Source organism: Lepidochelys olivacea, assembly GCF_965140295.1.
Source record: "Lepidochelys olivacea isolate rLepOli2 genome assembly, chromosome: 17".
Classification (NCBI taxonomy): domain Eukaryota; kingdom Metazoa; phylum Chordata; order Testudines; family Cheloniidae; genus Lepidochelys; species Lepidochelys olivacea.
In genome coordinates this window covers 5,489,614-5,503,015 of record NC_140427.1, presented here as the reverse complement: position 1 = coordinate 5,503,015, position 13,402 = coordinate 5,489,614, and the positions used below count along the sequence as shown (strand labels likewise).

Sequence of the window (13,402 nt, the reverse complement as noted above, 5' to 3'; positions counted from 1 at the left end):
CCCAACACTGATACTGTACTGTACCTGCCGACTCCGAAGCTCCCTACACCGCCTCCTGCTGGCTCAGAGCATGCGCAAACGGTCTGTTGAAAGGCGGAGGGGCCCGGAGGGCTAGCTGTGATGGTAACGCTGCGCCCGCTCCTGGAGGGAAGGAGTCTTGAGCTGCTGGGGCAGAATCCTGAGGTGAGACCGTGATGGGCGAGACTCAGGTACCGAGGTGGGCCTGGGGGGAGGCGCTTGGGGCTGGGGTGCGCGCCCTGTGCCGGGGAGGGTATGAGAGCGACATGGGAAGGCGGGGATGCAGGAGCGGGACAGAGAGGCATCGCTCTCCACGCGGGAGCGGAATGGGGGCCCGGGACCGGGGGGCGCCAGGTACGTGGCTGGATGAGGGCGGCTCGGGGTCGGGGGGGCGCCGATGAGGGGGGCCGGGACCGGGGGGCGCCAGGTACGTGGCTGGATGAGGGGGGGCCGGGACCGGGGGGCGCCAGGTACGTGGCTGGATGAGGGGGGCCGGGACCGGGGGGCGCCAGGTAAGTGGCTGGATGAGGGGGGGGCTGGGATCGGGGGGCGCCAGGTACGTGGCTGGATGAGGGGGGGCCGGGACCGGGGGGCGCCAGGTACGTGGCTGGATGAGGGGGGCCGGGACCGGGGGGCGCCAGGTAAGTGGCTGGATGAGGGGGGGGCTGGGATCGGGGGGCGCCAGGTACGTGGCTGGATGAGGGGAGGCCGGGACCGGGGGGCGCCAGGTAAGTGGCTGGATGAGGGGGGGGCTGGGATCGGGGGGCGCCAGGTACGTGGCTGGATGAGGGGAGGCCGGGACCGGGGGGCGCCAGGTAAGTGGCTGGATGAGGGGGGGGCTGGGATCGGGGGGCGCCAGGTACGTGGCTGGATGAGGGGAGGCCGGGACCGGGGGGCGCCAGGTAAGTGGCTGGATGAGGGGGGGGCTGGGATCGGGGGGTGCCAGGTACGTGGCTGGATGAGGGGGGGCCGGGATCGGGGGGGGCGCCAGGTAAGTGGCTGGATGAGGGGGGCTGGGATCGGGGGGCGCCAGGTACGTGGCTGGATGAGGGGGGGCCGGGATCGGGGGGGGGCGCCAGGTAAGTGGCTGGATGAGGGGGGCCGGGACCGGGGGGCGCCAGGTAAGTGGCTGGATGAGGGCGGCCCGGGGTCGGGGGGGCGCCGATGAGGGGGGCCGGGATCGGGGGGCGCCAGGTACGTGGCTGGATGAGGGCGGCCCGGGGTCGGGGGGGCGCCGATGAGGGGGGCCGGGATCGGGGGGGCGCCAGGTACGTGGCTGGAGGAGGGGAGGCCGGGATCGGGGGGCACCAGGTACGTGGCTGGATGAGGGGGGCCCGGGATCGGGGGGGCGCCAGGTACGTGGCTGGATGAGGGGGGGGCTGGGATCGGGGGTGCCACCTACATGGCTGGATGAGAGGGGCCTGGGATTCTTGGTAGATGGATTGGATGTTAAACTAGAATTTACAACTGTGGGAGTGTAATGAGTGGTCCATGGTTGGCTGCTTTAACAATGATAAATACCAACTATTATATTTTCAACTGGATTATGTAAATGTGAATGGCTTCTACCTGTCAGTTTAGCTTCCCAGAGTAATTCTTCTCATTAATCTAGCTTGGTTTCATCCACTCCCATTATGCATGCAAGAATCTAAATTCTCACATTTGAAATGGGATCCTGTAGATCTTTCAGCAATCAGCAGCAGGTGCCTCTTTGCATCTGCAAGGAAGGGACTATTGGCAGAGTAATCCCCCAGTAGGTCATGTAGGCAGTATCAGAACAGATTTTGTTTCACCCAAAGGAGAATGTGAGGCTCTAATCTGTCCATGGTTGTATCCTGAACTAGCCTTTTATCTCTAAGATTTCCCACTGTTGCTACCACCAATGCAGATCCATCAGTGGGAGCATTAATATAAACCAGCATTTTAACTCCAGTGTCATTTAAATCTGGTGGTCAAGGCAACCTGCTAGTTTAAAATACCAAAAAGAAAAGGAGGACTTGTGGCACCTTTGAGACTAACCAATTTATTTGAGCATAAGCTTTCGTGAGCTACAGCTCACTTCATCAGATGCACCAATGAAGTGAACTGTTGCTCATGAAAGCTTATGCTCAAATAAATTGGTTAGTCTCAAAGGTGCCACAAGTCCTCCTTTTCTTTTTGCGAATACAGACTAACACGGCTGCTACTCTGAAACCTTTAAAATACCAGTGTCTGGTCTATATTAGAGCTTCTACCATGGCTAACAACAGTAGATCTGAACCACTGAAGCTTCAGAAAAAGAAGTAGATGAGCCTGCAGCAACACTGAATGTCAGTAATGTCTAAGAAATGACAATAGAGTCTTCATGTGTCAGCAGAGACTTGCACATATGGACAGATGGGGTAGCACAGTTGTGCTTGAGCATTAGTCATTGTGGTCCATATTAGGCACCTTAGCCTTAAACCTGCAGTGTTTGAGTCAGTTAAATATAGGCATGCTTTTTGTGACATGAGAGAGAGATATAAGTACCATGGAAATCCCAGTTGTTCTATTTTTTTCTGGTTGTCCTGAGCAGCAACTGGTGGAGACAAAATTCAACACCCTGACCCCCACTCAAACACATCACAGCCCCACTGTGGCCACTGTCAACACTGAATGATGGCCGCAGCCCCTTCAGAGGAGTTTCAGCCACTAAATCCACATAGCTTTACCGTTTAAGAAGTCTGGAAAACCGCACAGCTGCCCCCTGTACAAGAGAAATTTCACTGCCCAACTCTGCTTTTCATGGGTTACGAAACTGGTCCAAAGTCTTCCACTCTAGAGCTTAATCAACCACAGTAAAAAGCACAATTCTATATTTTTCTTTTTAGGATTAAATACAAAGTGAAGGAGCATGTCAATAGTCACAGTACAGCTTGGTCAGTGTGGTAACCAGATTGGTTACGAGGTGTTTAATGCTATCTGCAGTGACTTCCACAGCACACATGGAATCTGCTCCAAGAAGGAGAATGAATCCTATCAGGAAGCTTGCAAGGAACGTTTCTTCAGTGAGGAGAAAACTGGAGGTACAATTTTTAAAGGATTTTTTTTTTCATAGCATACTTTGCCTGTTAGAAATATATGTAGTAATAAATAATACTTTGCATTTCTATTTAAGGATGTGCTTTAGGTATATTCATGAATTTACCATCTCAGCTCTGTACCTCCTGTGCATTATCATCAGCATTTAACAAATGGGAAAGCAGACACTGAGAGGTGAAGTGACTTGCCCAAGGTCACATACCAAGTCAGTGGCAGAGCTGGAACAGACCCCCTGCTGTCCTGACCCCTGAATCTGTGCCTTAGTCCTAAGACCACCTTTCTTTTTTTACAGTAATAGAACTATTGCAGTGAGCTTTGTTTTTCTTGTTTTGTGCCTTTGATTGCCATCATACATTCGTGAGAACTAACAAAGAGCTTTTCTAGATGAGAAACGTGTTTTTTTCTTTCCAGGTTTCTGTTTATTACACGTTAGGTAGATCAGATTAAGTACTGGGGCATGATGCCCGTCCATTTCAAATACTAGCTGACATGAATGGTTTCCCTATTGAGATGGACTCCTGTCTCTGTAGAATTTGCAAAACACTTTGGGATAGTGAAAGGTTCTATGTAAATGTAAAACTTTGAGGGTCAAATCCCGCTCACCTTATTCTCATGTACTGTCCCCCTGAAGTTAATGGGATGACTTGCATGAATAAGAGAAGTATGATCCGGCCTTTAGTATGTTGTTATGCCCATTATGTGAACATTGTTCTCTTGTTAAAAGGTTTAAGTATGATGCAGTCTTTTTGATTTTGCATTTTTTCTTTCTCTCTCTCCAGTACCTGTTGCCCGGGCTGTACTTGTTGACATGGAACCTAAAGTAATCAGTCAGACCCTCTCAATGGCTGCTAGGTCTGGCCACTGGAAATATGACCACCAGTCACACTTCTGTCAGAAACAAGGGTCTGGAAACAACTGGGCAAATGGGTATAGATGATCACCGCAAGCTTTGCTAATAATAATACAGCATGTGAATACTAAGCAACTGCCTAGATTCACAGACATCCTCTCTTAGAAGCAGAACTGTTGCTGCTGTGAAGTAATATACTGCATGCATAACATTACCCTGATTTTATTGCTACTGTAGACTGCTTGTGCTCTTTTTGCAAGGAACTGAGATTGGTATTTACAGTGAAGACCTACTACTCAGTTACAGAAAAGTGAACAAAATGTCACTTAGACATCTAACTACTTGATTTGCGGGTGCAGAATGGGAGGCCAATTTTAAAGATCAGGCTTTTAATGCAAAGTAAATGGCACAACAGAAGAATTGAGGATCGTTCACTGCAGGCAGCATTGGTGATAACAAAGAGTTAGATAAATGGATCAGCATTTTTAAAAGAAGGAAAAGCTACTTCATATGTTTGCTTGGTTGACTTTATTGCTTTTGTTTTGCTATAAGAGTTCTTGCTCTTTTCACTTTCTCTCTTATACTGCAGTTACTCTGTTCATGGGCCCAGGTACAGAGACGTTATCATGAACCTGGTACAGAAGGAAGCAGAGAAATGTGATCGACTCAGTGGATTTTTCACAGTAATGAGCATGGCTGGTGGCACAGGATCAGGCATGGGAGCCTATGTGACCCAGTGCTTAAGGGATGCTTTTCCGACCTCTTTTATACTCAACCAGGTTATCTGGCCCTATGGAACCGGTGAGGTGAATGTTAAAGCTCCATGAAGGTTCTGCAAAATTTTTAATCAGTATTAAAAGGCCAGTCTACTGATAACAAAAAAAACCCCTCTCCACTTGCTTTACCTTCTAGTGTTATAAACAACACCTGAAATGCCTATAACTGAAAGATATTGGAGAAAGGGAGAGAATTGTCTCTTTACAGTTTATTTACTTTGTGTATTTGATATCACCTTATGTATAGTCAGTTTCGTTGTTTGCCTGTAGTCAGTTGCTGTGGGTCTTTCAAAAGTGAAAACAAAACAATTTTTAAAATGTGATTGTAAAACTGCAAGTCCCAACAATGAGACTTATTTCACTCGGGCCTGAGGCTATCTTAGTATGTTTTAGGCCCCCGTTGCCATAGTAGGTGAGTACATCACAATTTTTCTCCGTGTATTTATTGTTACAACACAGAAGTACCGTTATCCCTATTTTACAGATGAGAACTGAGGCACAGAGAGATTGTGGGCTAGCGTACACAAGAAAGGCTTTGTCCATACAGCTGTAATAGAGACACAATTTATAACCAGCATAAGGAGATCTTTTGCCAGTATAGTTAAACCACCTCCCCCAAGCAACATGAGCTATGCAGACAAAAGGACCTGGGGGCAGGGAAGCAGGTTTGCTGGTATAGCTATGTTGGACAGGGGTGTGAATTTTTCCCCACATCCTGTACTGACATAGCTATGCCAGCAAAACTTTGCAGTAGATCTGGCTTAAGTGCCTTGCCCAAGGTCACACAGGGAGTCTGTGGTAGAGCAGGGAATTGAAACAAGGCTCCAGTTTATTACATGGCAAGTATAATAAATACAGAATGATCCTACAGATTCATTCTCAGTGTCTTGCTATGAATGCAGCTGTGGATGCTAAGATCAAGGCAAGCCTTGTTCACTATCCAAGTGGAAGCTAAAGTGGTTGCTGAATTGGGTGCAAGGTCTTGGTAAAGGGGGGAAATCAGTCACTCCATGAAGAATATCAAAAGAGGTGACATACGTTACATAGACAAAAATTCTTAATTTGTTAATTCATCCTTGTTGATGTGTGTTTCTGCTTCCAGGTTATTGTTCAAAACTACAACTCAGTTCTGACACTCTCACACCTGTACCAGTCATCAGATGCTCTCCTTGTTCACGAAAATGATGCCATCCACAAGATCTGTGCTCAGCTAATGAATATTAAAAAGATCTCCTTCAGGGATGTAAATCAAGTAATTGCACATCAGCTGGGAAGTGTGTTCCAGCCCACTTATTCCTCAGAAGGGGCCTCACAGTATAGCAGAAGCCCACTAGGTATTTAATTATAACAACACTTTCTGCCATCTAATGCTTTCATTTCAAGGATCTCAGAGCACTCTTCAAACAGCGAGCTAAACATCAGCCCCCTCTGTGAGTTGGGTATTATCTCCTCTTTTAAAGAGGATGAAACTGAGGCAGAAAGAGATAAAGTGGCTTGCCATTGGTCATACGTCAGTTTTGCAGCAGAGTTAAGAGTAGAGCTTCTGACACCCAGTCTCATGCTTTACCACAGAGTGATGCTTCCTCTTTCCAAGTGGCTGGTGTCAGCCTGGGACTAATGTACATTTTAGGTGAAACCATGTGCAAGTCAGTGGTTTTGTTTCAAGTTTGTGGAGTTAGTTTAGAACTATATGCAAACTGAAACCAGATAAAAAGGCTTGCATAAAAAGCTGGAAACCAAAATTAGAGTATTATGTCGCTCTTGTTAGTGATAAGACAGGTCTGTGGTGTGTGTCATCCTGGAATGAGAAAATTAATTTATCTATAGTGCCAAGATTTGTGGTTGCTACCCAGAATTTCCACTTTGGCATTTGCCCATTGATCCCTGCAACAGTAGACTCAGAGTACAGCCAGACAAATGCAGAAAAGGATTTATTATTTTCTATACTCCCATGTCAGACGGAAATGCGGGGTGGGGGGAGCAGGCTGTTTGTTTCTACATCCTTATGGGTGATCAGGAACACAGGGTCATTCCCTCTTTTGTTCCTGTTTCTGTGTATTTATGGTGCGTCTTCATTGTTTTACCCTTTTGCTATACAACTTTTACCATGAGGAAGGGGAAAGCAAATTTCAGTGGTCTAATGAAACATGATTAAAGCTATTAAATGTCATAAGACCATTAGAATTGCCATATTGGTTCACCATAGTGGTCTGCCTCATCCAGTATTTTTTCACAACCGGTGGTCATTACCAGATGCTTTTAGAGGGAGGTGTAAGAAACACCGTAGTGCAGCGGTTCTCAAACTTCATTGCACCGTGACAACAAAAATTACTACACGACCCCAGGAGTGGGGAACCGAAGACCGAGCCTGCCTCAGCCCCACCGGCCCGGCCCGGGGGACCAAAGCTGAAGCCCATGGGCTTCAGCCTGGGCGGGGGGAGCATGTAACCTTAGCCCTGGGTGGTGGGGCTCTGCCTTCGGCTTCAGCCTCTGGCGGTGGGGCTTGGACTTCAGACTTGCTGGTGCCCAGGGCCAACACTAGCCCTGGCGATCCCATTAAAATGGGGTCATGACCCACTTTGGAGTCCCGACTCACAGTTTGAGAACCGCTGTTCTAGTGGACAACTATGGAATAACCTGCCCCTTGGGGAAATTTCTTCCTAACCCACCTCAGTTAGTAGCAGGTTTTTGCCCTGACTCATGAACATTTATATTCCCTCTGAATAATTATCCTATTTGATGTAACTGAGTTACTTATTTTTTTGTGTGTGTATATATGTATATATATATTTTCAATTTTTAAAAATCTTATTAAGAAATGTCATCTATAAGCACTACTTTTTTAGTTTCAGTTTTGTCCATTTTGGTGTCATGTCATATCCTCATGGTCTTATATTATGAGAGAGTAAATAGGAGCATTTAGTTTACCTTGTCTATGCCGTTTGTTATTTTGTATAGGTCTACCATGTCTCCTCTCTAAATAGTCCCAATTGCATACAGAATGGGCTTTCTGCCTCTAATCAGTCTCATTGTTTTTCTTTAAACTCCTTTGATTTTAGCTCTCTCGCTGAGATACATTCACTGGAACTGATTTATAGTTTGACCTAACAAGAGCATTATGATACTATCACTGTTTTCCATCCCATTCTTTATATATTCCAGCATATTTGCTTTTTTTGACCACCACTAAACAAGGAGCAGATTTTTTTCCAGTGAGTGATCTGTGACCTCCCGAGAGAGCTAACATGCCAATATAGACCCCAGCAAAGCGTATGAGTTGTTCATATTGTTCACTGTGATATGTATGACTTGCACTTATCAACTCTGTGTGTTGCCCCTTCATCTTGTGTCATTAGGTTCCATGAAATTCCTCACTATCTTCTCTCATAGACTAGCCTACATATTATTTGGGCAGTCATGGCAGCTGTTTTTTTGATTCTCAGGAGACTTAATGGAGTCGTTAGTTCCCCATCCTGAACTCAAGATGTTGGGTCTTCGTAACATACCGCAGATGTCAGAAAACTCCCTGGCATACAGCACATTTACTTGGCCTGGGCTCATCAAACATCTAAGACAGATGCTTATTGCTCATGCTAAGATGGAAGAAGGTAAGAGGTGTGTGCACACCCTGGAAATCAGTTATTCTTTCAACATAAACCTTATTCCATGCGTAGAAACTTATTGCCTTTGGGAACGCACTGGATAGCTTTAACCAATTCAGAAAGAAGTAGCCCCCTTCATCTGACAGCAGGGATTTTTTCCCACATACCCAGCAGCTCCTTCCACTAATAACACTGCTGCCATAAGACCTTCCAGTTCATCCCTGCTTTATCCTGGTTTAGCTCCCAGACCTCTCAACTAACTATAAATATTAAGCATATGTAAAACAAAACATTTTGGGATTTACTTCCATGATTCACTTGGAACAGCTCTTGGATTCCCCGGGCTGCTTTGTTTTTTACACTTTAATCCTTCCACTTTTACCTAGACAGGGGGTGAACTGTAATATTGCTTCCAATTACACAGTTTAGGTACCAGCAAAGCACAAGGATGGCGAACAGTTTAGTGTGGTCATTTCCTATGCGGTAGGAATAGCAACTGCAGTCGGAGATTTCCCTCCCTACGAACAGCAGGTTGAGCTCCATTATCTAAGAGTCATGCAACTGCTGCTTGATCAGTGAGTGGAGCCTACGTGCCGTGGCACACCCTCGGCCAGACAGCCAGTGCCAGGTACTGAACATCACTAGCACTAGACAGTCTCCAAGTAGACCTCTTTCTGAATGCAGCCTTATTTCACATCAGGAAGATAGGAGCTGAAAAACGTAAATTAATTAAGCACATTACATGATTGAAATATGGATTGTAGTTTGTTTCAAAAACTTCTGTTTCTAGGTATCGATTGGCAGGTGCGACCACCATTGCCAGGGCATCCTGTCCCCCCAAAAGCCTCTCCAAATCAGGCACTACATTTTAACACCTCCGTTGCCAACCTGGTTGTCCTGCGAGGAAAAGATGTGCAAAGCGTTGATCTAGGTGAGAAAAAATACACAGCACATTAGTTATTCCTTCTTCCGTCTCCCAGTGTTTTCATTGTGGCAGTCACTGGTGAAAGTGAAAAAACCTGAAGGCTACAACCTTTAAAGAATAAGGTCAGCATTCTCTCTGCAAACACATTCTAAAGTCCAAGGCCGTGTTATGCAGTTATGAAGGACTGCTGTATTTACATACGTAGACGCTACACTGGCAGTATCTATCAGGGCTTCCTAAAGCAACTCTGGGAAAAGGAGAGGTATCATCATACTGTAAAACTAAATTCTATTTGTGTGATAGGATTCGTTGTGATAGTATACTGCTACCTGGAAAGATACAGAGCTGCTGCAGGAGTTGGCGACATCAGAACTTGCTTATCACACAGCACTGAAGCAGTGCTGGGGTACTTTTATATCCTGCCCTCACCACATTGTGTGGGAAAGAACCAGTTTGTACAGTTACACCTTTACTAGGCCCATCGGAGGTGGAAATATTGTTTGGAAGTCTGACTTGATCTGCCAAGCAGCAGCTGAGGCTTTAGAGAACTGGTGGAACAGAGATACCTGGATGACTTACTGCAGCTGTTTTTTCTTTCACAGCAGGGTCTTGTGAGATCACCCACCTCATTCTACACCACTCCCAAAGCCCCAGCTTCTAATTATTAGCTGGGACACAGCGGCCATAAGAACAAATTACAGTTTTCCTTTCCACTTATGTTGGTTTGTGAAGTTGAATGGGCAGTGTCTGCAGCAGCTCCTTGTTGCCTTGACAGGCACAGAACCAGTCATAAACTATCCTTTTCCAGGGTCACTTTTTTAGTCTGTGTATTCATGCAGTAGAGATTGAATTCTGGTGTACAATACTCAGTGTAACATATTGTTGGAAAATTCTAGTTGAACATATAAAGAAAATCACTTGGTAAAACTTCATTTGTCAGAAAAAACTGCCTTATTCCCATTGCAGGAGGTTTCAGAGATCCAGCATTGTATACATCCTGGCTAAATCCTCAAGAGGCTTTTCATATATGGAAAACACCAAGAGCCTTTAACAAGTATGAAAAATCTGCTTCTTTGGTCAGCAACAGCCAGTTCTTGCTGCAACTTATGGACAACGTTGTGGGGAAAGCTTGGAATATGTTTGCTTCCAAGTAAGTGAAAATAAGACTCTTCGTTTTTCATTTAGACTTTTCAATATTTTAATTGGAAATAAATAGTTGCAAACGCACACCTCAGTTTAAAATGCTTCACAGATCATTCTGATTTGGGATAAAAAGGTGTCCCTTAACAGTAAAAGAAACAGTGATACCAACTTCGTTACAGAATGTGTGTGAATATGGTGGTAGTTTTCCAAATAATGTTCTTGGGGGATTTGGGTATAGAAGCCTCTGTGTCACAGGTTCAAATCCAAGCCAGGCTGTAGTGAGTGCAAGTTGCTGATCAGCCTTGCTGTGAAATATGAGCACAATACATATAGGAGTACATCCATTCCTGCAAAGAGGAGGAACAAAGTTCCCACAGATCAAAACAACTTAAGAGGAACCAGTGCTGCGTGGCTGATTTCCTAGAACATTGAACCAAATTCATTTCAGAGAAAACTTGCCAGATCAAATTTTTTTTTTTGCAGAGCACTCAAAGACAGTAAAACTAAGGCCAGTTGCTATTCCCTTACCTTTATCAAATCGTGGGTGGCCTTGAACCATTTCTCCATGGCACAATTGCTTTTTTCCCGCCAGCAGTCACTGCAGAGGAACTTGAATGATCATGGAGGCTGTAACCTTGATTCTGGAGGAACCAACTCTAGGGTTGAGGCACCGTGGCAGAGCAGTGTGGGGCAGCTTGAACTACTGATGTTATATCTGTTTGGTAAATAGGACCAGTTTCCAGTGCAGTCAAGTTGGCACTTTCACCAGCACTAAAAAACCCCCAAAGTTACTTGTCCATTGCAGAATATCCATTCTAAAAAGAATACATACAAACTCCTTTACTGATCACACAGTTTCTAGGTTGTACACAAACTTGCTGCTCATTCCAGGAAACAGTAAGTGGCTTGGTTCAAAAACATTTTGGGAGTTGCTGTTTATAAAGGCTCTGACCCCTGAGGTTTACTTTTCCTTAAAACTAGACTTTAACCTCAAAGAATAATTGCCTCTTTTCTTCCATCCCATGAGGCCAAGATTATTGGGCGCCAGAGGGCATGTGTCCAGTAAACATGGGAATTAGCCACACGATCTGTGGGAATAAGAGCTGAATAGTTTTGTTCTTAAATTTATCATCTGTTAAAATCATGCAACAAACAGCAGTTTTAAGTTTGTCCCACAAAGACTACTTGACATTTTGCCCACCATAAATGAGTAAACTGCTGCCTCTAAGTACAATAATTGCTTTTAGTGGCTCTGCTGAGATTGAGAAGCAAGCCAGAAAATGCCCTTTGCAATTCCCCAAAAGCCAGCCACTGACCCTGAAATTGTATTGTTCCTTTAAAGCAGCATACCTGAGGCTATAAACACTATTAGAACTGGATTATGTTGTACTATCCAGTATGAATTACACAATAAGAGTCCAAACAATGTACTAGAAATTCAGTTCTGGTTTACAGGGGTGGAAAATGCTCATTACAACCAGCTCAGTCTGATGCTGTACCAGGTGTCAGATTTTTAGGGACCGATGATTTGTAATGTTTTGCTGTCTAGTTCTCGGTTGTTTACCCAAACTCTTTGCCCCCTCAGAGCCTACGTTCACCAGTACACTAAGTTTGGGATCGAAGAAGAGGACTTTCTGGACTGCTTCACAACTCTGGAACAGGTTATTTCTAGTTATGCTAGCCTTTGATTTTCAACTACTTACAAACAGGGCTTCATCAGAGGGAGTACACACTGAAAGGCTTTCTGTGTCAGCTTCCCCAAGTTAAAGTGGCTAAGGGAGGTACTGGAGTGTAAATGCTTGGTTGTTGTTGATGGAATAGTAATCTACATCAGGACTGAATATATTCCTTGTCTCCCACACAGACAAGTGTATTTTGTATATGAATTTATACATTGAATATTTAATAAAAGTTTTATTTTTCAGTACATTCTCCTTAATTTACTCTAATTTGTAGCCCCCTAACTTCTACTCCTCCTCCCCCTGGATGTGCATATTTTTCCTGAAGAATTTCCATAGCCTGAAGTTTTTTTCAGGTTGAAATCTAGCGTTTGAACTAATATTAACTGTCATGGTGTAGGAGGACTGAACGATGCTGTTAGTTACAGTACTGATACAATTTGATCTTTCACTTTAAATCTATTAGCCTGAAAGTGTTTTACCAATAGCCACCAAAATACCCGTTATCGAAGTACTACTAATAAAAATAGATAAACATAATTTTCCATTAACTTATTTGCTAATATTCACTAAGGCCCCATTTGCTGTGCAGCAAGCTGGTGTTAAATTCTGAGGCAAGACCCCTGATCTCTGTGGCACTCCAGTATGACGGATTGGAGATTCTGCAGCATCTTTATTTAAATTTTTTTTTTAAAAAATTGAGGTTCTTAATTCATATGAAAGTGAATGATAAAGTTACACTAAGGAGACTTTGCTGATGATAAATTCAGTTTAGTTTCTGCTGTCTCTATATTGTCCAATGTGCCACATTTAGATTGTCAGTCTTTATGGTTCAGAATTAACAATCCCTTGAGAAGAACCGAGCAGTTCAGCTATCTCAACTACTGTTGCAGATTGTCCTGCAGATTCAGGGATTCACTGCAACCATTTATATTTGGGCTGTGTTTATAAGGGGTTGGTTTTTTTTCCCCCCACACTGAGGGCAGAAGAGGCTTTGATAAATGAAAGTTTCTAGAGCAAGATCCGACTGCAGGTTCCACAGACAAAGGGCCCTCCCTGAATGTTGGGTAACGTCAAAAATCCCCCTTAGAAATGTAAAAAGCCACAAGTCCTCCTGTTCACCTTAGTCTCGAAGGTGCCACAAGAACTCCTGTTCTTTTTGCGGATAGAGACTAACACGGCTGCTACTCTGAAACCCTGGAAATGTGTTGGACTTTAGACTGATTTTTCCACAACCACAAGGTGGTGCCCTTGTCAAGCTATAGACTCCAAATGTTCACCCTGTGAACTAATTCAATAGGAAAGCTGCTGCAATCGCGTTCAGGGTACAGCATCAGCACATACACTGG

General features: G+C 44.8%; 1 protein-coding gene across 1 annotated transcript; it reads left to right on the top strand.

The window, feature by feature from the left end:
• Positions 1-8: 8 nt before the first annotated feature.
• On the top strand, positions 9-12,301 carry TUBD1 (tubulin delta 1). Its single transcript, XM_084650582.1, has 9 exons — positions 9-183; positions 2,868-3,062; positions 3,858-4,005; positions 4,518-4,734; positions 5,807-6,038; positions 8,148-8,312; positions 9,097-9,237; positions 10,198-10,381; positions 11,960-12,301. Exons 2-9 carry the CDS (start codon positions 2,891-2,893, stop codon positions 12,060-12,062), a joined length of 1,362 nt encoding a protein of 453 aa, XP_084506708.1. The 5' UTR covers positions 9-183; positions 2,868-2,890; the 3' UTR covers positions 12,063-12,301.
• Positions 12,302-13,402: the final 1,101 nt, after the last annotated feature.